Source organism: Gouania willdenowi, unplaced genomic scaffold (genome assembly GCF_900634775.1).
Source record: "Gouania willdenowi unplaced genomic scaffold, fGouWil2.1 scaffold_119_arrow_ctg1, whole genome shotgun sequence".
Taxonomy (NCBI): Eukaryota; Metazoa; Chordata; class Actinopteri; order Blenniiformes; family Gobiesocidae; genus Gouania; species Gouania willdenowi.
This window is the reverse complement of record NW_021144867.1, coordinates 935,761-960,424: the sequence shown is the minus strand read 5'-3', so window position 1 is coordinate 960,424 and position 24,664 is coordinate 935,761. Positions and strand designations below refer to the sequence as shown.

The 24,664-nt window shown below is 39.3% G+C and overlaps 1 protein-coding gene across 2 annotated transcripts; it reads left to right on the top strand.

Moving 5' to 3' along the window:
- Positions 1-5,943: 5,943 nt before the first annotated feature.
- Positions 5,944-18,370, top strand: LOC114458469 (E3 ubiquitin/ISG15 ligase TRIM25-like). Of its 2 annotated transcripts, none has more exons than XM_028440843.1 (7): positions 5,944-6,745; positions 14,856-14,933; positions 15,668-15,865; positions 15,961-16,117; positions 16,633-16,680; positions 16,772-16,828; positions 16,906-18,370. In XM_028440843.1, the coding sequence occupies exons 1-7, from the start codon at positions 6,158-6,160 to the stop codon at positions 17,427-17,429; spliced, it is 1,650 nt and encodes a 549-aa protein (XP_028296644.1). In that variant the 5' UTR covers positions 5,944-6,157; the 3' UTR covers positions 17,430-18,370. The 2 variants fall into 2 exon arrangements, with proteins under 2 accessions (XP_028296644.1, XP_028296643.1); XM_028440842.1 differs by lacking the exon at positions 5,944-6,745 and adding an exon at positions 14,139-14,683.
- The last annotated feature ends 6,294 nt before the right edge of the window (positions 18,371-24,664 follow it).

Genomic DNA, 24,664 nt, shown 5'->3' with positions numbered 1-24,664 from the left:
CGGCAAATGACTACCACATCTTTTGGAGTTGTCGGGTAATCAGGAGTAACTGGGAGGAGTTACATCACCATATAAATAACATAGTCAGATCAAACATTCCTCTTACATGAGAAACCCTGTATCTTGGTGATATACAGTAGCTTTCTGTAATTGGTCAAAAAATGACTGGCCATATTGCTGGCTGCAGGTTAAAAAAAAGCCATTACCAGAAAATGGTTGAAAGTGGAATTACCAACCATTAATGAATGGATCGATATAATTTATAAAACTTATATTTGGAGGAAACTGTCATTTTCCCTCAGGGTGCAAAAAGACAAATTTGACAAGCTTTGGTCCAAATGGACAGAATACGTAAAAACAGTGAGATCAGAAATTAATTGACAAAATTTCTAACTAGTGTGCCAACATTTTAAATTTAAAAATGAATGTGTATGTGGATGTTTGTCTCAGGTGGTAAAAGGACAATGAGGTGACTGAGACACTTGGTTCATTTTATTCAATGACGGACAATGGGAATAGGGCCAAGGAAAGTGTAAAATTGTATAAATGTGATGGTGTCTACTCGTGTGTTTTCTAAATAAAAAAGTGAATTACAAATAATGAGAAAACTCTGAATAAGGAGGGAGAGGCTGTTCAGAGCTCTAAACTCTAAGGCTCTGATGATAAACTCTATGAACACTATCATTTTTCAGGATGTGATCAGTTCTGCACCTCCATCACTTCTCACCTGCACCTGGAGCATCTGCAGTGTTAAACGTGACATCCAACAGCATCGCTGCTCCCTCTGTTTATTAGAATTTAATGTTTAGTGCTGAGTTCAACAAACACAAGTCTCATGAAATACCAGGGTTGGGAGGGTTACTTTAAAAAAGTAATCTGGTACAATTACAAGTTACAGTACTTACCCTCCCATTTTTCTGTAACAATAACACTTGTTTCACTAAAACATGATTTGTTTCCTGTCTTTAAACCTCCCTAAGAAGAGCTTTTAAAATACTTGATGGTTATAACTTACAGCACAGTGTAGATCAAATAATACAGAGTATAAGACAGCAGACACATTTACAGCCGTTTTGTTACTTCAATCACCAGAGACTTAATTGAGGATGAACAATTATTTATTCACAAGAATGTGCGACAATAATGTAATGAAATGTGCAAAGTCTTTTGGAGGCTTGACTGCATCGTGATGACCTCCTGTACTCAGAAGGGTAATGAGGCCGTGACAGGAGATGATACCCCCTGTGGAGTCTAGACACTGGTGGTGGTGAGGATGACTGGAGGCTGAGATGAGAAGATCCAGCTAAGACCTGAACTCTGCTGCACTGGATGGAGGTGATTGGGGTGGAGGAGGGAAAAGGTTGTGGGGAGAGACTGTTTTCAGCGTTTGACAGCAGGAGGATGATTGGTTGAGAAAGGTAGTGGCAGAGGCTGAGAGGTTAAACCGGGATGATACATGCCCTTGACCAGCTGAACACCATAACAGGGCGACCGTGGCTCAGGTGGTAGTGGGTCGTCTTCTGATCGAGAGGTTGGGGGTTCGATCCCAGTACCTGACTATGTGTCGAAGTGTCCTTGGGCAAGACACTGAACCCTAAGTTGCTCCCAGTGGTCGACTAGCGCCTTGCATGGCAGTCCTGTCCCACTGGTGTGTGAATGTGAGAGTGATTGGGTGAATGAGCTGATATGTAAAGTGCTTTGAGACTGCTTCAGTGTGGTGATAAAGCGCTATATAAAATCAAGTCCATTTACCATTTACCATAACGCTGATAGGGGTAATGGGGGTGTGGATTGAGAATGAATGAGGAGGTGAATGAAGGACAGAAAGAACATCAGTCTTCCTGTTTGAACTTACGCTGAGCTCCATTTCACATTATGATCATAGTTATCCATTACCATAATAGGTTTATATTGTAACAGCTCTGATGTTTGCTGGATGTGTTTGTTGTCGATGTTCCTAATTCCTACAGCTTTGGCAGCCAGTGAAGGCAACAGGAGGATGCAGAGGATATGACTTTGGTTCGCTCCTGATGTCATATCTCAAAGTTATTTGCGATTGGTCAAAGTGGGCGTGGCTTATGACAACATAACATGTTGTCCACCTGCAGGTGGATCACAGACTTCCTGTCTGACAGGAAGCAGCACGTGAAGCTGGGAAAAACCATCTCTGCTCCCCGTACCATCAGTACTGGATCTCCTCAGGGCTGTGTTCTTTCTCCTCTGCTCTTCTCCCTGTACACCAACAGCTGCACCTCCTCTCACCAGTCGGTCAAACTCCTGAAGTTTGCAGACGACACGACCATCATCGGTCTCATCGCTGATGGAGACGAGTCCGACTACAGGTGGGAGACAGACCGGCTGGTGTCCTGGTGCAGCCAGAACAACCTGGAGCTCAATGCTTTAAAGACAGTGGAGATGATAGCAGACTTCAGGAAGAACCCAGCCCCCCTCACCCCCCTCACCCTGGGAGACTCTACAGTGAGCTCTGTAGAGTACTTCTGCTTCCTGGGGACCATCATCACTCAGGACCTCAAGTGGGAGCTGAACATCAGCTCCCTTATCAAAAAAGCTCAGCAGAGGATGTACTTTCTGCGGCAGCTGAAGAAGTTCAGTCTGCCAACAAAGATGATGATGAACTTCTACAGCTCCATCATCCAGTCCATCCTCTGCTCCTCCATCACCATCTGGTACGCTGCAGCTACGGCCAAGGACAAGGCCAGACTGCAGCGTATCATCCACTCTGCAGAGAAGGTCATCGGCTGCAATCTGCCCTCCCTCCAGGACCTGTACGCCTCCAGGATTTTGAGGCGTGCAGGAAAGATTGTGGCCGACCCCTCCCACCCCGGTCATAAACTGTTTCAATCTCTCCCTTCTGGTAGGAGGTTTCGGTCCATCAGGACCAGAACCTCCAGACACAAAAACAGCTTCTTTCCCTCTGCCACCATCCACATGAACACACCCCAAGTCACCCACTGAACCCCCCCCCCCCCCACCCGATCACCACCTCCACCAGCTTGATACCTGCTGCACTGTATATATATATTTATATTTATCCTATTTATCCTTTATTCTCTATCTATCCTTTATTTATCCCTCATCCTTTATATTTATCATTATTATTATTATTATTGTTGCTGGGTTGTTCTTTGTTGTGTTGTTTTTATTTCTTTTATTTCTTTTTGTTGCTTGTTTTGTGCACCAACCACCAAGTCAAATTCCTTGTACTGTCCTCAAAACTGTACATGGCAAATAAAACATTTCTGATTCTGATTTCTGATATAAATAAACAAACATTTATTTCAGCTGAAGTATTACAGTGAGGGCTGTGAAATTTACAGGGTGCATATAGAAGAACACAGACCACCCATACCAAAGAGTGCGCCACTAGGTGGCGCTATAATTGCAAACACATTTTGGCCTCTAACTTTGACTTTCACACACAGGCCACGCACACCTGCGGCATATTGCTCTTTGTAAGTCACTACACAATAAAAACCTACTTTTTTTAACTCCTCCTTGGGGTTTTGTCCAATCCGCATGAAACTTGGCACGTAGAGTCTTCAGTTAGACCTGATCTAAAGTTGATAGAATTATTTTGTTTGCTCAAAATATGCATAAATAATTACTGAGTACAGTTTTCTAGCTAGCTATAAAAATGGATAACTGTTGCATATTTTGGTCAAAACAAATGCTAACAACACCAAATCTGAGATCTTTGGTTGGCATGTGACTGTGGGGGTATAAGCCAAATTTGAATATTTTAGGCCTCTAGGGGGAACTGCAATTATGAGAAATGTATATCTCTTAAATGGCACCACCGATTTTTACCAAATTTGGTGGGTATGACCTTGGGTCACTCCTGGGGCCGTATCTCGAAGTAAATCGTGAGTGGTCAAAGTGGGCGTGGCTTATTACAACATAAACAACAAATGTTTATTTCAGCTGAAGTATTATGTTGAGGGCTGTGAAATTTACAGGGCTGTGTATAGAAGAACACACAGACCACCCATGCCAAAGCGTGTGCCACTAGGTGGCGGTATAATGGGTGCAAATGCATTTTGGCCTGTAACTTTCACATTTTAAATCATATCTTCCAAAACTTCATATCCATCTGTTCACTTCAAAAGGCACGTTGGCCTGTGTCTTGACTCTCGCCACAACTACTTCCATGGGCTCCGCAAAATCTGGGGGCCGAGTCGCGCGGGAAGGTATGGCCCCCTTTCATAACTTGCTTGCAGTTCTAGTTAATTATTGTCATTGCTATTGCTAGGCTAATGCTAGGTTATTGCTAGGTTAATGCTAATGCTAAGTTAATACTAATGCTACATTAACGTTAAAGCTAGGTTCATGCTAATGTTAAGCTATGGCTAGTTAATTTTGATGCCAGGTAAATGCTATTGCTAGGTTATTGCTAATGGTAGGCTAATGCTAATGTTAGCTCAATACTAATGCTAGGCTAATGTTATTGCTAGGTTAATGCTAATGCTAGGCTAATGCTAATACCAGGTTATTGCAAATGCTAGGCTAATCCTAACGTTAGCCCAATAGTAATGCTAGGTTAATGCTATTGCTAGGCTAATGTTAGTGTTAGGTTAATGCTATTGCTAGGTTTATTCTAATGCTAGGCTAATGCCTTTGCATTTGAAATGCAATATCAATGCCTGTGACTGTGAGCTAAGACCCTCTCCTCAATGAGAGGTGGCCAGGCAGGTCAAAGCCAGGTGATGCAAATCAACCTCTATGCAACTCAAAAAATGCAAACATGAAGAGACAGCTAAGTGGGAGTGCTACACAAAAACTAAAAAAGGAGAAAACGATTAAAATTGCAGAAAATTTAAAGCCAGTGTGGGCGTCATGGGGGGCCATTCGCGGGCCGTGCCCTCCCAGCTGCTCTTAAGAAGAGTCAAAAACATCACGAATTCAGTGGGCTTTTTCACACGGAGCACAGTGGACTTCTTCATTTAGCCTGTCAATCAATGCTCACTGAGGGCTGTGATTGGAGGAAACCCTCCTCCCTCCTCTCAGCTTTTATAGGAGGGGCGAGGCCAACAGTGAAAGTTGATGACGCAGGTGAGTCGAAAGAATCTGTTTCAGCCAATAGCAGAATTCAATTTTAATAGCCGGCGGCAAACCCTTAGTGGCCAGTAACTCTGACATTTTACAACTAAACACGCAAAAAAAAGTCCCTTATGGATTTTTTAAAAATTTATTATCATTTATTTTGTTTCATCACAGGAGTTAAAAACTAATGTTTTCTGAAAACATTTATTGATATTTCTAAAAAAAAAATTAAAAAACGGAATTTAAAAAATTGCAATATACAACTACATAAAAATAATCATTTTTAATTTACTGCTTTGTACTCATTTCATAATACAGAGGCCAACTCTATACCGACATTTCTCTTTGAATTATTTTGTAAATAAATATTTCATGAGTTTGTCACATTTTATTTGGCATTAGTAAATAATTCTGCACATTTACAGATATTGTGATATGAGTGATAATACAAGTTCTCATAAGGCGTATGTAGTGCTCCTCATTGGCCAGTTTAGGTCACGTGAGCGCCCCTCATTGGCCAGTACTTCTGTAAACTACGTTATGGACTAACCGTAACCCTAACCCTAAACTACGTTACGAAGCAACTAATCCTAAAATAGCACCGGAGGTTGTCCGTACAGTTACATACGTATAACCACTCCGTTCTTATGAAGGCTGTTTTGCACAGTCGGTGTGCCTTCAGATTTTTACTAGTCCTTTGGTGTGCCTTGGGTACAAAACGTTTGGAAACCACTGTAGTAAGTAATAATTTTTAGGTTGGGAAAAAACACAAATTCTAAAGTAAAAATAAGACTCTCGGTCAGTTTTGTAACCAGTGGATGGCGGTAATGCACCTATAACTGAGGGCAAACTGCCAATAAACCCCATAAAGGAGAAGAAGAAAGAGCCTCAGTTGTGATGTCATCTAACCGCGCCCACTCCTCGCCTGTAAACAAAGTGACGTCAACAAACGGATGTTTTTATGTGTTTTAAGTCTTTTTTTTAATGTTGTAAACTCTGTTTTCTAGGCTTTAGGACGTGTTTCTCTGCGGGTTGGTTCCGTTTTGCCTTCATTTTCTCTAGTTTTCGGCTTTTCTCGGTGTTTTGTGTCCGTGTGATGGCAGAGGCCGGGCTGCTGTTGGACCGGAACCAGCTCAACTGTTCGGTGTGTCTGGACGTGTTGAAGGACCCGGTGACCATCCCGTGTGGTCACAGTTACTGCCGGGACTGCATCACGGACTACTGGGACCAGAACCAGAACCGAGCCGCCGTGTGTCCACAGTGCAGGAACACCTTCAGTCCCCGGCCGAACCTGTGCCGGAACACCGTCCTCAGTGACCTGCTGGACCGCCTCCGGACAGCAGAGCTCCAGGACTGTACCCAGGACCAGAACCTGGACCAGGGCCAGGCTGTGCGGTGTGACGTGTGTCCCGGGTCCAGCAGCAGGGCGGTCCGGTCCTGTCTGGTGTGTCTGGTGTCGTTCTGTGAGCTCCATGTTCGGCCTCACCTGGACTCCACAGCCTTCCAGACCCACCGCCTGGTGGAGCCTCAGGTCCGGCTGCAGGACTCTCTGTGCCCCCGGCACCACAGGCTGATGGACCTGTTCTGTACAACCGACAAGACCTGTATCTGCTACCTGTGTCTGACCGAACAGCACCAGAACCACCACACCGTGCAGGCCCAGCAGGAGCAGACCCGCCTCCAGGTACATGACCAGAACCAGAACCAGAAACATTTGTATTTATTATTGTTAATTATTTTTTCATAAAGTGATCCCAGATAAATTAATTGTGCTGATAATGATCTGAATAGTTATTATTATTATTATTATTATTATTATTATTTGCTTATTAAAGGACATTTTACAGCTATAAACCAGGGCTACCCTCACATGTGATTATTCCTCTCTGATGTACAATCTACAGATGTACAATCTACTTTATAATGTTGTTGTTGTAGAAGCAGCTCAGTGACCTGAAAGAAGGTTCTCTGGTGAAAATTCAACAGAAAGAAAAAGATTTCCAAGAGCTGCAACAGACCGTTTCCATTTTGTCTGTGAGTTCCTCTGTCTGTGCTTGTAGCTTTGTTCTCTGCTCAATATGCAATAATATATTATATTATATATAATATTGTATATGTAATATTATATTATATCACATATTGTAAATATATATTACATATATAAACACCTTAGTTTCCATAGTAACACAGTCCATGGGTCAAACCTGCTCCCGACCAGGTTTAAGCAGCAGGGAAGGCTGGGCGGTATACCAGTTCATATCGAATATCGGTGATATTTTCATTATATGAATTTTTAATCTACACGGTGTATTTGATTACACAACGTTCGGAACGCTACGCTGCATCGCGTTTCAGACCGGACCCTTTTCAAGGTTGCATGGGGGTGAAGGTAAACAGTAGCGCTCTGGTGTTAGGTATGGTGTAAATTGATAAGAAAGACATTAAAGCTCTGAAGCTACAGAACTAGTAGAGCATGATGACAGAATAATTTTTGCCAAAAAGAGGAGCCGTGTTTGTTGTTTGGAGATATTTTGGTTTAAAAAAATCCGACGTTGACCAATCAACCATTTTATGCAAGTGTTGTCGCCGGAGCAATTTGCTCTGAAGTTAAAGTTCGCGCCCTCCCCATCAGTAGGTAGCACGGGGAAAGCAAAAGAAAAGTCGAGCCAAATGTCACTTTAAAACGCGTTTGCTAGAGGGACTCGCTATGACAGAAAAAGCAAACAGTGGATTGAGATTATAAACTGTCACTATCCATATTTACTTATTCTTAATATATTCTATTATAAAATAAAATTAATAAGTAAATCGTGTTTTTGTTGTTGTTTAGTGTCTTTTTGTTTGTTTTTTTGTCATTTAGTGGACTTTTGTAGTCATTGAGTTTAAACTGTTGTCTAATTTTGAGTGGTTTTGTTGTGATTATATGTTTTTGGTGTAATTTACATGTACTTATTAAAATGACTTGGGTAATTTTGTTGTAAATCTTATGTGTTTTTGGAAACATTTTTTGTGTGTTTTTTACTCAATTTGTGTATATATGTCGTATTTTTCTGTTATTTTGTGTGCATTTTTAGTCATTTACTAAATTATTCTCATTCCGTTTTTAGTGTCATTTATGTGTATTTTTGGTGTTACTTTATATCATTTTCAGTTATGTTTTTGTATATATTTGTATATTGTAATATCATTAAATAATAAAATTATTATTATATTTTTATTTTTTACTTATTCTACAATATTCACTCACCATGACTGTAAAATAGACCATCCTAAGTCAATCTACTGTAGTAATTCCTCTCTCAACCAGTAGAAAATGCTGTGAACACCTGATTATGCATGAAGAAAAAAAAAAAAAAGCGTCATATACCGTGAAACCGTTAGAATTTTGAAAATGACCGTGATAAACATTTTTGGTCATACTGCCCAGTTCTAAGACTGACCGTCTGTAACTGTCTGTGCTGCTCTTTGTGTTTCCATTTCTTTTTATAGTTTAAAATTTGCATTACATGTCCGTCTCTTGGTCGCCCCCTAGCGGTCAGCATGTGCAGTAGCAGAGGAAAGTGACGCTATGTTCAGCGATCTGATTCGCTCATTGGAGCTGAAGCGCTTTGAAGTCAGAGAGCTGATTAGAGCTCAGGAGAAGACCATCGTGGAGCAGGCTGAGAACCTGATGGAGAAGATCCAGGAGGAGATAAATGAGCTGAAGAAGAACCAGAACAAGATGGAAGAGCTTTCTAAGATCAATGACTCCGTCAGGTTCATACAGGTGAGTCAGCACAGATGAGTTTGGTGAATAAGCACATGTGAGTCAGCCTAAGTGAATCAGCACCAGTGAGTCAGTACAGGTGAGTCAGCACAGGTGAATCGGCACCAATGAGTCATCAATAATAATTCATGTTTACAGGACTGTCAGACCCTGGAGGCTGCGCCCCCTCTGGAGGCTCTGCCTACTCTTTGTCTTCATGATAACCAATTCTTTGTCGCCGTGACAACAGCCATGACTGATTTCAAAGCTCTGATACAGGAAGTGATGCACGAAGGCTTCCTCAGCATCTACCAGAGAGGTAAACAAATCAGATTAAAGTGATCGATCAGAGATAATGTATTAATAATAACGATAATGTAAATTATTAGATTTATATAGCTCTTTTTTCAAGGGGACTCAAGGTGCTTCACAGAAACTATTATTAATTCACACCAATCATACTGGTGGTGGTAAGCTACATTGTAGCACAGCTGTCCTGAGGCAGACTGACAGAAGTGTGGCTGCCTACAGACCCTAATACGTATATCTAACACAAGCATATTTTAAAGAAGTGCAAAAGTTATGTATGAGACCTTAGTTGGGGGACCATATTTAAATGGGAAACCAGGCGCTCCAGGCAGCTTTGGTCAGGTTACAAATAAACTCAAAAAATATTTAAACTGAGGTAAGTTTGTAGAAGTTGTATTTGTTTATTTTATTCATATGTACACAGTTATGCAGTCTCTTGGTGTTCAGCTGGAGCCCCAAACAAATAGCAACAGTTTCCTTAACACTGGATTTTACTGCCTCTCACTCAGTCATCTAAAATGAGAAAAGTGGCTTATATTAATCAAAGCGTTTAAGTTCAAGAAAGAAGTAATTTTTGAAATAGCTGAAATTTTTTATTCTTTTAATACATTTATGACCTTTTTATGTGTGTAGAATAAAATGTTTGAATTTTGCTTTACACGGTCTTAAAAAAAGAAATACATATTCAATTCCATAGAGAAGAATTAAAAACCCCTTCAAAATCTACTTTATCCAAATTTGGTCTGTAAATTATTCTTACCAGCAAAAAAAATAAATAAATTTTTTTATATATTCTTACCTGTGGCGCTTTTCTTTGTTATAAAGCCCAGTATTGATGGCTGGCTTTTAGTGTGACGTTTGGGTGGCATATTCACGGATCATTCATCTTCTCCCTGCCAATTATACCAGACTTTTGCATGCTTCGGGACAGTGATTTGACCAGCGGATGGAAAGGATGTGTAAAGCTGCTGCTTGGTGGAGCATAAGATTAACTCTCACGAGACTTTGCGCGAGATCTAGAAAATGGCCACTGAAGCAGCATTGCAAAAGATGCTCAATGTGTGGAAAACTTCTATCTTTCATGGATTTTAACTATTCTTTTGATGCTAAAGAGGTACAAAATCATTTATGAACATGCTAAAGAGTAGAGGGCGGCCAGAAAGAGAATAGTAGGTGATTTCGCCTGCCGCCTACGCTTCTGGACATCACTACTGTTTGATTAAAACATGACATGAACAATGTTTATAAATAAAGGCATCCTACATCAACTCATCCAAGATATCAGTATTAACCTGGCTTAATCCTTTATATAGGTTTCACTGAAATACTCTACAGAAAGAGAACGATATGTTTTATAGTTTGTATTTGTTTGTTTGTATTTCTGTTTGTTTGTTTGTTCAGTTTGTATTTCTGTTTATTTTTGTTTGTATTTCTGTTTGTTGAGTTTTTGTTTCTTTGCTTTCTTGTTTGTTTGTTTTTCCGTTTGTTTGCTGGTTAATTTGTTTGTTTGCTCTGCAGTTCGGGACGTGACGATTATCGTCCCTCATAGTACTGACGAGTCATGTGACGCAGCAGCATCAGGTGTCATCCAATCAGAGAGAACAGAGGAGTCAGGTGAGTGCTGCTGTGAGGTTGTTTGGACTGAAGAGGGCGTCTCAGAATTAGGGTTAGGGTTAGTTAATCCAGCGTCTCACTGAAATAGGGTTGGAATTAGTTAATTCAGCGTCTCACTGAATAAAGGTTGGAGTTAGTTAATCCAGCGTCTCACTGAATTAGGGTTGGAATTAGTTAATTCAGCGTCTCACTGAATAAAGGTTGGAGTTAGTTAATCCAGCGTTTCACTGAATAAAGGTTGGAGTTAGTTAATCCAGCGTCTCACTGAATAAAGGTTGGAGTTAGTTAATTCAGCGTTTCACTGAATTAGGGTTGGAGTTAGTTAATCCAGCGTCTCACTGAATAAAGGTTGGAGTTAGTTAATTCAGCGTCTCACTGAATAAAGGTTGGAGTTAGTTAATCCAGCGTCTCACTGAATAAAGGTTGGAGTTAGCAGCTTTAGATCGTTTAGTCTCTAGTGATGATGATGATGATGATCATCATCATTTGTGTGTAATGAAGTGACTTTAGCTTCACCTGGTGCGCCTCATGTTTTGCAGCGACCATCAGTCCCTTCAACCCGTTCATCAGTGCAGGCTTTCCCACGCCCACTTTCACCTTCTCACCTCCTGGTAGGTGGAAAACATCATGTGACTCTCATCATGTGAAATTACAGTCATTATTTATTTTTATTATTTATGGGATTTTAAACTTCAAGTTAAAGAAAGTTGTTTTCATCCTGAAATTGATGAGTTTATTTTTCTTCTAAACATCCAATAATAACAAATACAATTGTGTAAATGTATTAAAAATGTAAACCCAAAGTTAAGCTCAGCAGCTGAAGATGATCCACCTCTGATCCAACAAGGGCTGTGATTGGTCTGTTCAAAATCTCATTTCTGCTCATTGCATTTTTAAATGTGTTCCTACAATGAATCGGGAAGGGGGTGTGGCTTAGGGCTCGTCTTCTGATGGAGAGGTTGTGGGTTTTAAACCCCTCCCACTGGTGTGTGTTGTGCTGAGATATTGTGACACACTGTGAAAACTTCCTAGGTTATAAAACACGTTAGTTTAAAATATCACATGTTCCTCTTCACGCTGAAAGACTTTAATTAGCTAAAGTTCTGTGCAGCCCTGAAACAGCCAATGAGAAGGCTGCATTTGCGCAGTTTGGCCAATCACATTTCAGGAGGGGTGTTTGTCCCTGTGGCCCCTCCCCTCCCTTTGCTGCTTATATAACAAAACAGTGACCTTTAGTATATATAGAGTTGTTTTATATATATAGTTGTTTACATGTGGCTCTGTATTTATATATATGTGTGTATATATATATATATACTGTATATGTCTATATATATATATATATATATATATGTGTGTATATACGTATATATATATAGAGAGAGAGAGAGTTGTTTACCTGCTCTAATGTTTCAGGGTCCAGACTCTCATCAGGATACAGACACCGACTCAGCGCTCAGCGACGTGCTCATCAAAAGAGGAAATGACCTGAGCCAATCGCAGTGTCAAACACCAACATGTGACCTCAGAGGAAGAGAAGCGGGTGAAGGACTTTCAGAATAAAGCCTCTGTTTGAGTTGTTCCATTGAAATGAACATTCTGTGGTTTTACTAGTTTTAAAAGAACAAAGAGTTTTCCCCTCCCAGTCACATCTGAACATCAGCAACAAAATAAATAAGTTAAAGAATTTTGAAAGATTTCTGTGGTGTTTACTTCATGAACTTAATTAAATTATTAATTAAATGTGCCTTTATTTATCATCATATATGTCCCTATTGCCTTGAACAGATTGTGTGATACATTTTGTACTGCTCTTCTGGGTACAAATTTCCCACGCAGATATGCAGACATGAAGTCAAATGACGCTGGTGCGCGTTCTTGATAGTTCGACCCAACAGTGACAACCTCTTTTTTTTTTTTTCTCAAAGAAATGACATACAGTGGGGCAAAAAAGTATTTAGTCAGCCACCAATTGTGCAAGTTCTCCCACTTAAAAAGATAAATGGTGCATTACAATGTATTGAGATTAACTTTTGTTATTGACCAAATACATATTTTTCACCATGATTTGCAAATAAATTCATTAAAAATCGTACAATGTCATTTTCTGGATTTTTTTTCTCATTTTGTCTCTCATAGTTGAGGTATACCTACAATGAAAATTACAGGCCTCTCTCATCTTTTTAAGTGGGAGTACTTGCACAATTGGTGGCTGACTAAATACTTTTTTGCCCCACTGTATTTACATTTGTTTTAGTGGTAAGCACCGATTTTAATAACAAACAACTGTTATTGTCAACATCAGATCAGTGCACGTGTAACAAGTAAAAGTGAAACACAAACAGGCGCAGTGTGCACAAGAGACCCATCGGATTTATTTACACAATCCACGTATTAAGGATAAGGATGATCCATGTGATTGTGCAGAAAAAAGAACGTTTCAAAGGTGTATTCCTTTATAATTGTCCTCCTCTGCTCCTTCCCCCTGGATCTTGCTCTCATTGTCGCAGTTAAAGCTCCATTCTAAAAGGCTACAGGAAAGGAAGAATGCTATGTAAATAACTCTATGTGATCGAACCCAAACAGCAGTTCTAAATATCTGTCTGAACCCAACCCGTCCAGTGCCGTCGGGTCCGTCAGGGTTCGATCACATATCCATCCTCTCTAAACAGTTGATGCGCTCCCCCGCGGCAGCTTGGCCGATGACTGCAGTTACACTGACCAGCGTGGTGTCACTATGGAGTCTGATTTCTAGATCTGCCCTATGCTCCTTAAACCTCAAAGATTAATTTATTTCTGAGTAACTGTCCAACAGTATTATTTATTAATAACACACAGCGGTGTTTGTTTATATATCATATAGTTGGTAATCATGTCTGAGCATTGCTGGATGTTGTTTATCAGCCTTGTGGATATTAAAGTTCATCATTCACTGAAGCCTGAAAAAACAGAAACATCTACAACTTTCAGACATTGTCATTAGCCTTCCTTCAGTCAATGTCAGATTGACTGAGAAATATCAGTGTAAACCAATATAAAACAGTATTAACCAATATAAACCAGTATAATAACCAATATATACCAGTATAATTAACCAATATAAACCAGTCTAATTGCCCAATATAAACCAGTATAACCAATATAAACCAGTATAACCAATATAAACCAGTAAAACTAATGGGAGAGTAGGACGATCCTTCTCTGTGTCAAACACCATTAGCAGCTCTTAGCTTCAGCGCTGTTCTAATCAAACTTGTGTCTGTGTTTAAACTGTTTAAACTGATTACTTTCTTCGGAGCACACTCAGGCTCAGTCACCAAGTAACACGGTCACCAGCTGGTTTAAAACACCACATGTTACTACTAACTAGTCAGTACTCAACAGCAAGAGTGTGGTTGCAGTCTGTCTGTCTGTCAGGGGGCAGGGCTTCTCTGAGGAGAAGCTGTGGAACCTGTTCTGTGAGAAATCTGAGCTGTATCTGTAGTTGTATCTGTATCTGCTCTGTTTGTATCTGAGCTGTAAAATGACCTGTAACGCCGTGAGTGTGACTGAGGACCAGTTGAGCTGTATCTGAGCTGTGGCTGTAACTGTAACTGTAGCTGTAGCTGTGAAATGGCGTGTAACGCTGTGACTCTGACTGAGGACCAGTTGAGCTGTTCTCTATGTCTGGATCTTCTCAGAGTCCCCGTCACCCTCCCGTGTGGACACACCTACTGTCACAGCTGCATTCAGCTCTTCTGGGACAGTCCCAGGCTGAAGAACGGCTGCGGCTGCCCTCAGTGCAGGGCGACCTTTGACCCTCGACCTCCGCTCAGTAGGAACATCGTGCTGGAGGAAGTGCTGCAGAAGTTACAGGAAGCTGCGTCCACTAGAAAGGAAGCTGCGCCCCCCAAGTTGCAGAGTTTGCTCCGTGACAGAGAGCTGAAGCAGTGTGTACGACACACACGCCATCAGGTGGGCTTTTATTCTGAAAAATCTATACCTCTTTGTATGTGGGCTCTTATTGTGAAAGGCTCCCATCTTCCCGTGGACATTACCTTGAAAAGTAAAATAAAGCGTGTGTTAATGTGTCGTTCTATCAGTGCGTGAGACGTTAGCAGGTCAGACGGTTTCTTCTGTTCCTCAGAACAAAGTGAAGGAGAAATCTCTGCATGAACTGAAGGAGTCAGAGAAGGAGCTCGGATTCTACATTAGGTTCATTAAAGTGAGTAGAACAGGAAGTCACTGTGGACCATGACTCCCTGTTTGTGTAACGCTTACTTCCTGTTTGTGTAATGCTTACTTCCTGTTTCTGTAACAGTCCTTCCTCTTTGTGTAATTTTACTTTCTGTTTGTGTGACAGTTTCTTCCTGTTTGTGTAATGGTTCCTTCCTGTTTGTGTAACGCTGACTTCTGGTTTGTGTCATGGTTCTTTCCTGTTTGTGTAACGTTACTTCTTGTTTGTGTAACAGTTCCTTACTGTTTGTGTAAAGTTCTTTTCTGTTTGTGTAACATTACTTTCTGTTTGTGTAACACTTCCTGTTTGTGTAACGTTACTTCTTGTTTGTGTAACAGTTCCTTTCTGTTTGTGTAACATTACTTTCTGTTTGTGTAACACTTCCTGTTTGTGTAACGGTTCCTTCCTGTTTGTGTAATGATTACTTCCTGTTTGCGTGATGTCCATTTCTGTTTCTTGTAATTTGCGCTATATAAATAAAGTTTAATTGAAGTGAATTTAATTTGTGTAACATTCCTTCCTGTTTGTGTAACATTACTTCTCATTTGTGTAATGCTTACTTCCTGTTTGCTTATTGCTTACTTCCTGTTTGTTTAATGCATACTTTCTGTTTGTGTAACGCTGTCTTCCTCTTTGTGTAAAGGTTACTTCCTATTTGTGTACAGCTTACTTCCAGTTTGTGTAACGCTGACTTCCTGTTTATGTAACGTTACTTCCTGCAGCACGCCACAGATGCTGCTCTGGAGGAGAGTCACAGGGTTTTCTCTAAACTGATGAGATGTTTAGAAAAACAGAGTAGGGAGGTGAAGGAGAAGATCAGAGAGGAGGAGAAACATGTTCTGAGCCGAGCTGAGAACCATCTGAAAAAGATCCAGAGTGAGATTCAAACCCTGCAGAGAACCTCAGAATCTGAGGAGCAGGTAACACTTTCTCATATTAGATGTTATTGATGTTACGTTCTAAAACAATCAGATGAATAACAGCTGTTTTTATGATAATTTTCATGTTTCTTCAGAAGTTTGAAGAGCTTCAGTTTTCCACGAAGAAGGAGAAAATTGATGAAAAGGAGAACATGGATGAACTTCTTTATGTGATGTATGAAAGTCTACGAGCAGCTCTGAGTGATGTGAAGGAAAGTCTGAAGCTGGAGGATCAGAGAATATCACACAAAGGTTGGTCTTCTTCTTCGATGATTGCGATTGGTGGATTACCTCTTCCTTTGATGATTGTGATTGGTGGATAACCCTTCCTTTGATGATTGTGATTGGTGGATAACTCTTCCTTTGATGATTGTGATTGTTGGATAACTCTTCCTTTGATGATTGTGATTGGTGGATAACTCTTCCTTTGATGATTGTGATTGGTGGATAACTCTTCCTTTGATGATTGTGATTGGTGGATAACTCTTCCTTTGATGATTGTGATTGGTGGATTAACTCTTCCTTTGATGATTGTGATTGGTGGATAACTCTTCCTTTGATGATTGTGATTGGTGGATTAACTCTTCCTTTGATGATTGTGATTGGTGGATTAACTCTTCCTTTGATGGTTGTGCTTGGTGGATTAACTCTTCCTTTGATGATTGTGACTGGTGGATTAACTCTTCCTTTGATGATTGTGATTGGTAGATTAACTCCTCCTTTATTGACTGACATTCAAACATTTAATCTGGAATGTTTGTTTGCAGTTTCGTCACTGAAAGAATACGACATGAACACCTCCGAGAAGATTAAAGGTCAGTCTTTCCACGTTACTATGCAGATGTCTGTCCACGTTACCATGGAGATGGTTTATTTGATGAACATGTATTATTCCTGTGTCTGTAGCTACAGACAGAGACAGACTGGACATGGAGCCACGGACCAGAGCTGACTTTCTTCACTGTAAGTTTTAGGCATTTTAATTTTACGTTTTATTTTTTAAGTTTCTTCTTCTCTGGATTAAATGTGATTGATTTCAGATTACAACAACATCACTCTGGACCTACACACTGCTAACTGCTACGTTAGCCTGTCTGAGGACCTGAAGGAAGCCACTACCCTCTCTGAGCCTCAGAGTTACTCGGACCGACCCGAGCGCTTCACTAACTGGGCTCAGGTCCTGGGCCGGGCCGGCCTGGCTGGGAGGTGTTACTGGGAGGTGGAGTGGTTTGGTAGCGTGTGTGTCGGGGTGTGTTACAGGAGCATGAGGCGGACTGGAGGTGGGGGCGACAGTAAACTGGGACACAACCGGCGCTCGTGGAGTCTGGATTGCTCTGACAGCAGCTGCAGTTTCCATCACCACAAACTGAGTGTGAGCGTGAGCTCCTGCAGCAGCAAACTGGGACTTTATCTGGACTTTAGAGCAGGAACACTTTCCTTCTATGACGTGTGTAGCTCCATGAAACTCCTTCACAAAGTCCAAACCTCCTTCACTCAGCCTCTGTACCCCGCCTTCTGGGTGGGCCTGGGCTCCACTCTGCAGCTGTGCTCGCTGTCAATGTGACAGATAGAAGACTTCAGTAACTCAACCAGCACCTACACCTGGACCTTGGCTCTGACCTTAAAGTAACTGTCATAGAACCAAGAGGAAGATCCAAACTTTGAGTTTAATCTACAAACCAAAGTTTAGAACTTATTCTTGTGTTCATTCAATCTCAAAATGTTTGAAAACTCTCTCGTGCTAGACTCACGTGAGAGTTTTGGTGAATTTGCTGCATAGATGGTGGTGGAGATGAAATCATGGGCAAAGCCTCGAGGGTGGGCGTACATTGAACTACGTCCCCCCAATACAACTAAGGTATTCAGATAGTAGGAAAGGAATTAACCCTTTCATCATCCTATTTATGATAAAACAAGACAAGAGGAAAAGGATTTTACTACAGAGTGAGATTCAGACGTGTTATGATAAACGTTTTACCACAGAGTAGATTTTGCACGCCGTCTCTCTCTCACACTGATAAGGATCACAGTACAAACGCAGCTTCTATATCTGCACCTGAGGACAAAAAATAATAATAAATAAGTGAAACATGCCATCACAATTAAATAAAACATGTTGTTCTGCTCTGTTATTCAGATGAACTGATTTAGTGTGCGTATCTCTAAGTGAATTAGGTTGGTTCTGTTAAAGGTGCAGTCCGCAACTCTCAGATCCCTCTCTCCCCCTCCCTCCAAACTTTCCAAAGTCCCTCCCTCAGAGGAGCTAACAAGCTAACATTAGTCCGACAGCAACATCACAGTAATATAACATGCTCTGTTAAAAGTATATTACTGCAGCGCTTCTCTATCTTTATGTGCACACACCATTCTAGCAGCACCACAGAGTTGTAGTGTAACAATTACAAATCAAATATCATGTAAATCAAGCAGCAGTAATAACCTTTAAAGCAGAAAAATCACCAATTCCATCTTCTACTCCTCCAGCCCGGGAAAGGGGCAGGGCCTGTGAGCAACAGCTGTCAGACAGTCCTTCAAGCACAATCCTGGCTCTGATTGGTTCTTTTCGCTCGGTCGCGGTGCATTCTGGCAATCTGCCAAAGCTTGCAGGAGCAGCAGGGGGCGGGACTCAATGAGCCAGTTTTTTTCACACAAACTACTAGTTTGATGTAAAGCTGTCCTTACATAGGGACAGCTTTAGCAAATATGACAAAAAGTCACTTTTATGAGAGTTGCAGACTGTACCTTTAAGTAAGCTGTACCTTTAAAAAACACGCAAAGTAGGTCACGTGATTAGACTCGGAGAAATTTTGCAGTCTGGTGAACATTGCTTCGTTTCATTCCTTGTGTGCTCTTGGCAATTGTGAGATTTAAACCCTCACCAACATACCAACAAACAAAATGCAACATTTTATGTTTTGTGCTTTGGGAGTGTTCTCTGAAAGCACATCTCAAAGACCCTTGCAAATGAAATTAGAAAATTTTAGTTTTTGGCGTAGAGCTGAATCAAATACATGTTGGAAAGGTCTCATCATGGAGAGTAACGTATATGAAGAGTCGTTTTTTCACACGAACCCTGCTTTGAAGTAATGACTTTTGAACCTTGACATCAGAGTATGTTTGAATAACTCAGCAACAAAAAGGGCTACTGACATGGAACAAGATATTTAAAGGAGGTATTGAACCCAGATATCATATAAGGGAACCAGTGACGTGCAGTCAGAGTAGGCAAAGTAGGCAGTGCTTACCCAAGGGTGAATTGATATTTTGATTATTTGTTTTAATTATAATGTAATTATAAATTATTTATTTTTTTCATTTTCAATAGCCTACAGTACCTATAAGTTTGTGCGTTTCATAGCCCAAATGACTAACCAGCACTATTTCCTGGAACGGCTGCCGTCTCACTTTGATGTAAGGCTGGAGGATGCCACACCCCCTCCCAAAAGCACATGGCTGCTCTGCCTCTGTTCCCATAGCGTGTTTTTATGTGTTTGCGCATGCGCAGTCAGTTCCCCAAGATGACAACCATTTATGTCCAAAGGCAGCTCCCTACGCTGCTCTTGGACGTAATCACGCTATGCTAAATGCTATATTTAGATTCACAGTGCATTAGTGAATTGATCCCATGTGACCGCTGCTGCTACTTTCTCTCTTGCTCTAGCGAGTGGGCGGGATAACACTACAGTCAGGATGATAGCGCTAGAGATGATAGAGAAACTTTTTTTTAGGAAAAAACGACAGCTTTTAAAAGATGGGAGACCAACACCTGAGTTACCAGAGCTTCAGCAAAGGTAAGGTCAGAAAATGTTTCATACTTTTCACAGTGAATGGTACAAAAGGTAGGATTGGCTTTGTGGATGCGCCTCACTGAGACTGTTCTGAGTTGTTGCCATTTTCTCTGTGTTTCTGTGTTTCCAACACAAACAACGAATGTGCTGCCGTGTCATGAGATATATCTTGTTGGGAGAGTATGGAGGCTATTATTATGAATTTTATATTTTGATAAGCGCATTGAGATGACTGTTGTAAATTGCTTTATACAAATAAAGTTGATTTGAATTGAATTAACACTTGCAAGCAGAAACATATGAAATTGTCACTGGTGGTCTCCATTTGCAACGTGCCTACCCAACCCTAGTGGTAACGACACGTCACTGGAGGGAACTGAACAACAGGGGGCACTCAAAAATGAGTCAAATCTGGTTTAATTTATATTTTAGAAATTTAAGTATTATATTTGAAAAATCTGACAACATCAATGTGTTTACATTTCATTTAAATTCCACAATCTACTCTTATTTCAGTAATCATAACTTAACATTAAAGGGAAAAGACAAAAAGTTTATAATGAACTACATTTCCCTGGAGGCAAGTCATACAGCTTATATCAATATGGTGCCATAGTTGTAGGTTTTACTCTTTCTAAAAAAAGGTTGTAACTTGGGGTTATAAAAACATGTACATTGAATATGTTAATTATCCCATGCAGCTGAACTCCTTCTTGCATAACAATGGACTGATCTACGTTGCAATAAATAAAAAATAGAGGGTAATTTCATATATTTTCACTGTCATTCTAGAAATGAGAATATGAGTAGGGAGATCTTGCATTTTGCAAAGTGGGATTAGTTGGATTATATTAAGTTTATAAAAAAGGTATATTTATAGATAAAATATATTTAAATCACATTACATGTTTCAATCTGTTGTGATCTCAACTCACTGAAGAATAAAGGTTTACAGTTTTCTATATGTATACTTCATTGTTTTTATTTCCGTATCGATCATCAGGCTACTACGAGCTTGATTGCCTGGCCACAGTTTCATAGCGTCTGTGTCCGTAATCCACTTGGCCCTTGAATGGATAATAATCTATGGTTGAGTTTGCCATTTTTGGCATCCATAGGTTGTCATAGCAACCACAGAAGAATGTTTGTTGTACCGGAAAAAATACAGATCTTTTTCATAAACTGAATGGATATTATGAAAGATAAGGGTACATTTCTCACTAGAAATGTCATCAAAACAATTCTAAAGCCACAATCTATATTGAAATAACACAATTTGTCACTAAAATATACGAAATGTCCCCCATGTTTTTCATTGAAGAGTCAGCAGTCATGTAACCTGTTTCAGCTGATTATATTTGCAATTAAAGAGAGCCTGAAGGAGAGAGAAAGGAAAGGTCAAATATTAATCATGATAATCTCGTGTATTAAAGCTGCAGGTTGTAACTTTTTATTGACATATGGTCAAAAATCCATGATCATCTTTGAGCATATTGTAATCCAAAATGTTCTGAGGAGACAGCGAATCTTATTTATTTCTCCTGGCTCAGTAAATGAAGTTTATAAATCTTTCTTCAAACACGTACGCTCCATGAACTCTTTTGGGCATTTCTATTGGCTGCTCGACTGAAGTCAGACGCGATGAGGTATTATCGGTAGTAAAAGTGTAATGACAGAAGTCCATGGAGAAGTCTCCTTAACCAGAGCCAGCCCCACCACTAAGCAGATTAAGCAGCTGCTTGGTGCCCCACGGCCACCAGGGGCCCCCACAAGATGGCTGTCCGTCAAACTTCTTAAACCTGTTATTTACAACGAAATGTTACCTACTTGTTCACAACCCCCATCCTTCAAAAAACACTGTCAACGTCACGATCAGTATCAACCATGAGGTTGGAAGGCAGATTTCCAATGATGACATTACAAAAAACTTTGCTTTTAAATAAAACATAACAAGAAAAACAAACGTCTAGTCATTAGCAAGAAGAAAGAAAATTAAAAATGTGGTTGAGATATTAGGCTGTAATGTTTTTCTTTTAAGTTTTAAACAATATTATAACTTATTTTTTCATTTGGATGTTTAGATTTCTTTTGAAGCTCCTTTTTTAATATAAACAATTACATTTACCACTTTATAAATATTATTCATATTTATTTGTTACAATGCATGATTTTATTTTATAGTTGTATTCAAATTTAACTTTACTTTTTTTTTTGTTTTAAAGAAAAACGTGTTTTTGCAGTTTTTACCTTGTTCATTGTGTTTCTGCTAAGTAGAATAGTTCAGGGTTGGAAGTGTGTTTGAAGGAATCCCTGATGCAAATGAAATATTATTGGCTTATTGAAAATAGTCATTTATGAAGACATTTAAAATTAGGCTTTAACATTTGGTTGTATTTATTTATCTTCCATGAGAGTGGCTTTGCATACATTTTATTAAACCCTCAAGGTTAAAGTGGTTCATCATCATCATTTTCAGTTAAAATGTTAGACACTCAGAGGCATTCAGACAGGAGAGAAGCAGTTAGTAAACTATAGACATCATCTTCATAGAGGAAAAATATTTACCACAAATCAGAAGTAAGGCTATAGTAAGGCATAAAAATGGAAAAACTTTGAATTTTTTTTTTAGATAAGGCTATCACAAGAACCTTAAATTCGTGCAAATATGATGAGCACACTTAAACTGGGGTAAAAAAGCAGTAATGCATGAAAAATGAGAAAAAGTGACAATCACCACAAATCAGAGGTATGGCATAAAAATGGAAAAACTTTGGAATTTTTTTTTCTGAGATAAGGCTATCACAAGATCCTTAAAATCAATGCAATTATGATGAGCACACTTAAATTGGGGTAAAAAAGCAGTAATGCATGACAAATGAGAATAAGTGACAAACAAAACAAATCAGAGGTAAGGCTATAGTAAGGCAATAAAATGATTTTTTCTTTTTTTTTCTTTTGAGATAAGGCTATCCCAAGACCCTTAAACTTGAGTAAAAATGCAAAAAGGCAAAAGAATTGAGAAATAGTGACAAACACCACAAATCAGAGGTAAGGCTATTGTAAAGCATAAAAATGGAAAAACTTTGGATTTTTTTTTTCTGAGATAAGGCTATCACAAGATCCTAAAACTCGTGGAAATATGATGAGCACACTTAAACTTTAGTAAAAATGCAATAAGGTATGAAAAATGAGAAAAAGTGACAAACACCACAAATCCGAGGTAAGGCTTTAGTAAGGCATAAAAATGGAAAAACTTTGGATTTTTATTTTCTGAGATAAGGCTATCACAAGACCCTAAAACTCGTGCAAATATGATGAGCACACTTAAACTGGGGTAAAAAAGCAGTAATGCATAAAAAATGAGAAAAAGTGACAAACACCACAAATCAGAGGTAAGGCTATTGTAAGGCATAAAAATGGAAAAACTTTGGATTTTTTTTTTTGAGATAAAGCTATCCCAAAACCTTTAAACTTGTGCAAATATGATGAGCACACTTAAACTGGAGTAAAAATGAAAAAAGGCAAAAAAAATTGAGAAAAAGTGACAAACAACACAAATCAGATTTAAGGCTTTAGTAAGGCATAAAAATGGAAAAACTTTGGATTTTTTTTTTCTGAGATAAAGCTATCACAAGACCCTAAAACTCGTGCAAATATGATGAGCACACTTAAACTGGGGTAAAAAAGCAGTATCGCATGAAAAATGAGAAAAAGTGACAAACACCACAAATCAGAGGTAAGGCTATAGTAAGGCATAAAAATGGAAAAACTTTGGATTTGTTTTTTCTGAGATAAGGCTATCACAAGACCCTAAAACTCGTGCAAATATGATGAGCACACTTAAACTGGGGTAAAAAAGCAGTAATGCATAAAAAATGAGAAAAAGTGACAAACACCACAAATCAGAGGTAAGGCTATTGTAAGGCATAAAAATGGAAAAACTTTGGATTTTTTTTTTGAGATAAAGCTATCCCAAAACCTTTAAACTTGTGCAAATATGATGAGCACACTTAAACTGGAGTAAAAATGAAAAAAGGCAAAAAAAATTGAGAAAAAGTGACAAACAACACAAATCAGATTTAAGGCTTTAGTAAGGCATAAAAATGGAAAAACTTTGGATTTTTTTTTTCTGAGATAAAGCTATCACAAGACCCTAAAACTCGTGCAAATATGATGAGCACACTTAAACTGGGGTAAAAAAGCAGTAATGCATGAAAAATGAGAAAAAGTGACAAACACCACAAATCAGGTAAGGCTATAGTAAGGCATAAAAATGGAAAAACTTTGGATTTGTTTTTTCTGAGATAAGGCTATCACAAGACCCTAAAACTCGTGCAAATATGATGAGCACACTTAAACTGGGGTAAAAAAGCAGTAATGCATAAAAAATGAGAAAAAGTGACAAACACCACAAATCAGAGGTAAGGCTATTGTAAGGCATAAAAATGGAAAAACTTCGGATTTTTTTTTTTGAGATAAGGCTATCACAAGACCCTAAAACTCGTGCAAATATGATGAGCACACTTAAACTTTAGTAATAATGCAATAAGGTATGAAAAATGAGAAAAAGTGACAAACACCACAAATAAGAGGTAAGACTTTAGTAAGGCATAAAAATGGAAAAACTTTGGATTTTTATTTTCTGAGATAAGGCTATCACAAGACCCTAAAACTCGTGCAAATATGATGAGCACACTTAAACTGGAGTAAAAATGCAATAATGTATGAAAAAAGACAAAAAGTGACAAACACCACAAATCAGAGGTAAGGCTATTGTAAGGCATAAAAATGGAAAAACTTTGGATTTTTTTTTTCTGAGATAAGGCTATCACAAGATCCTAAAACTCGTGCAAATATGATCAGCACACTTAAACTGGGGTAAAAAAGCAGTAATGCATGAAAAATTAGAAAAAGTGACAAACACCACAAATCAGAGGTAAGGCTATAGTAAGGCATTAAAATGATTTTTTTTTTAGATAAAGCTATCCCAAAACCTTTAAACTTGTGCAAA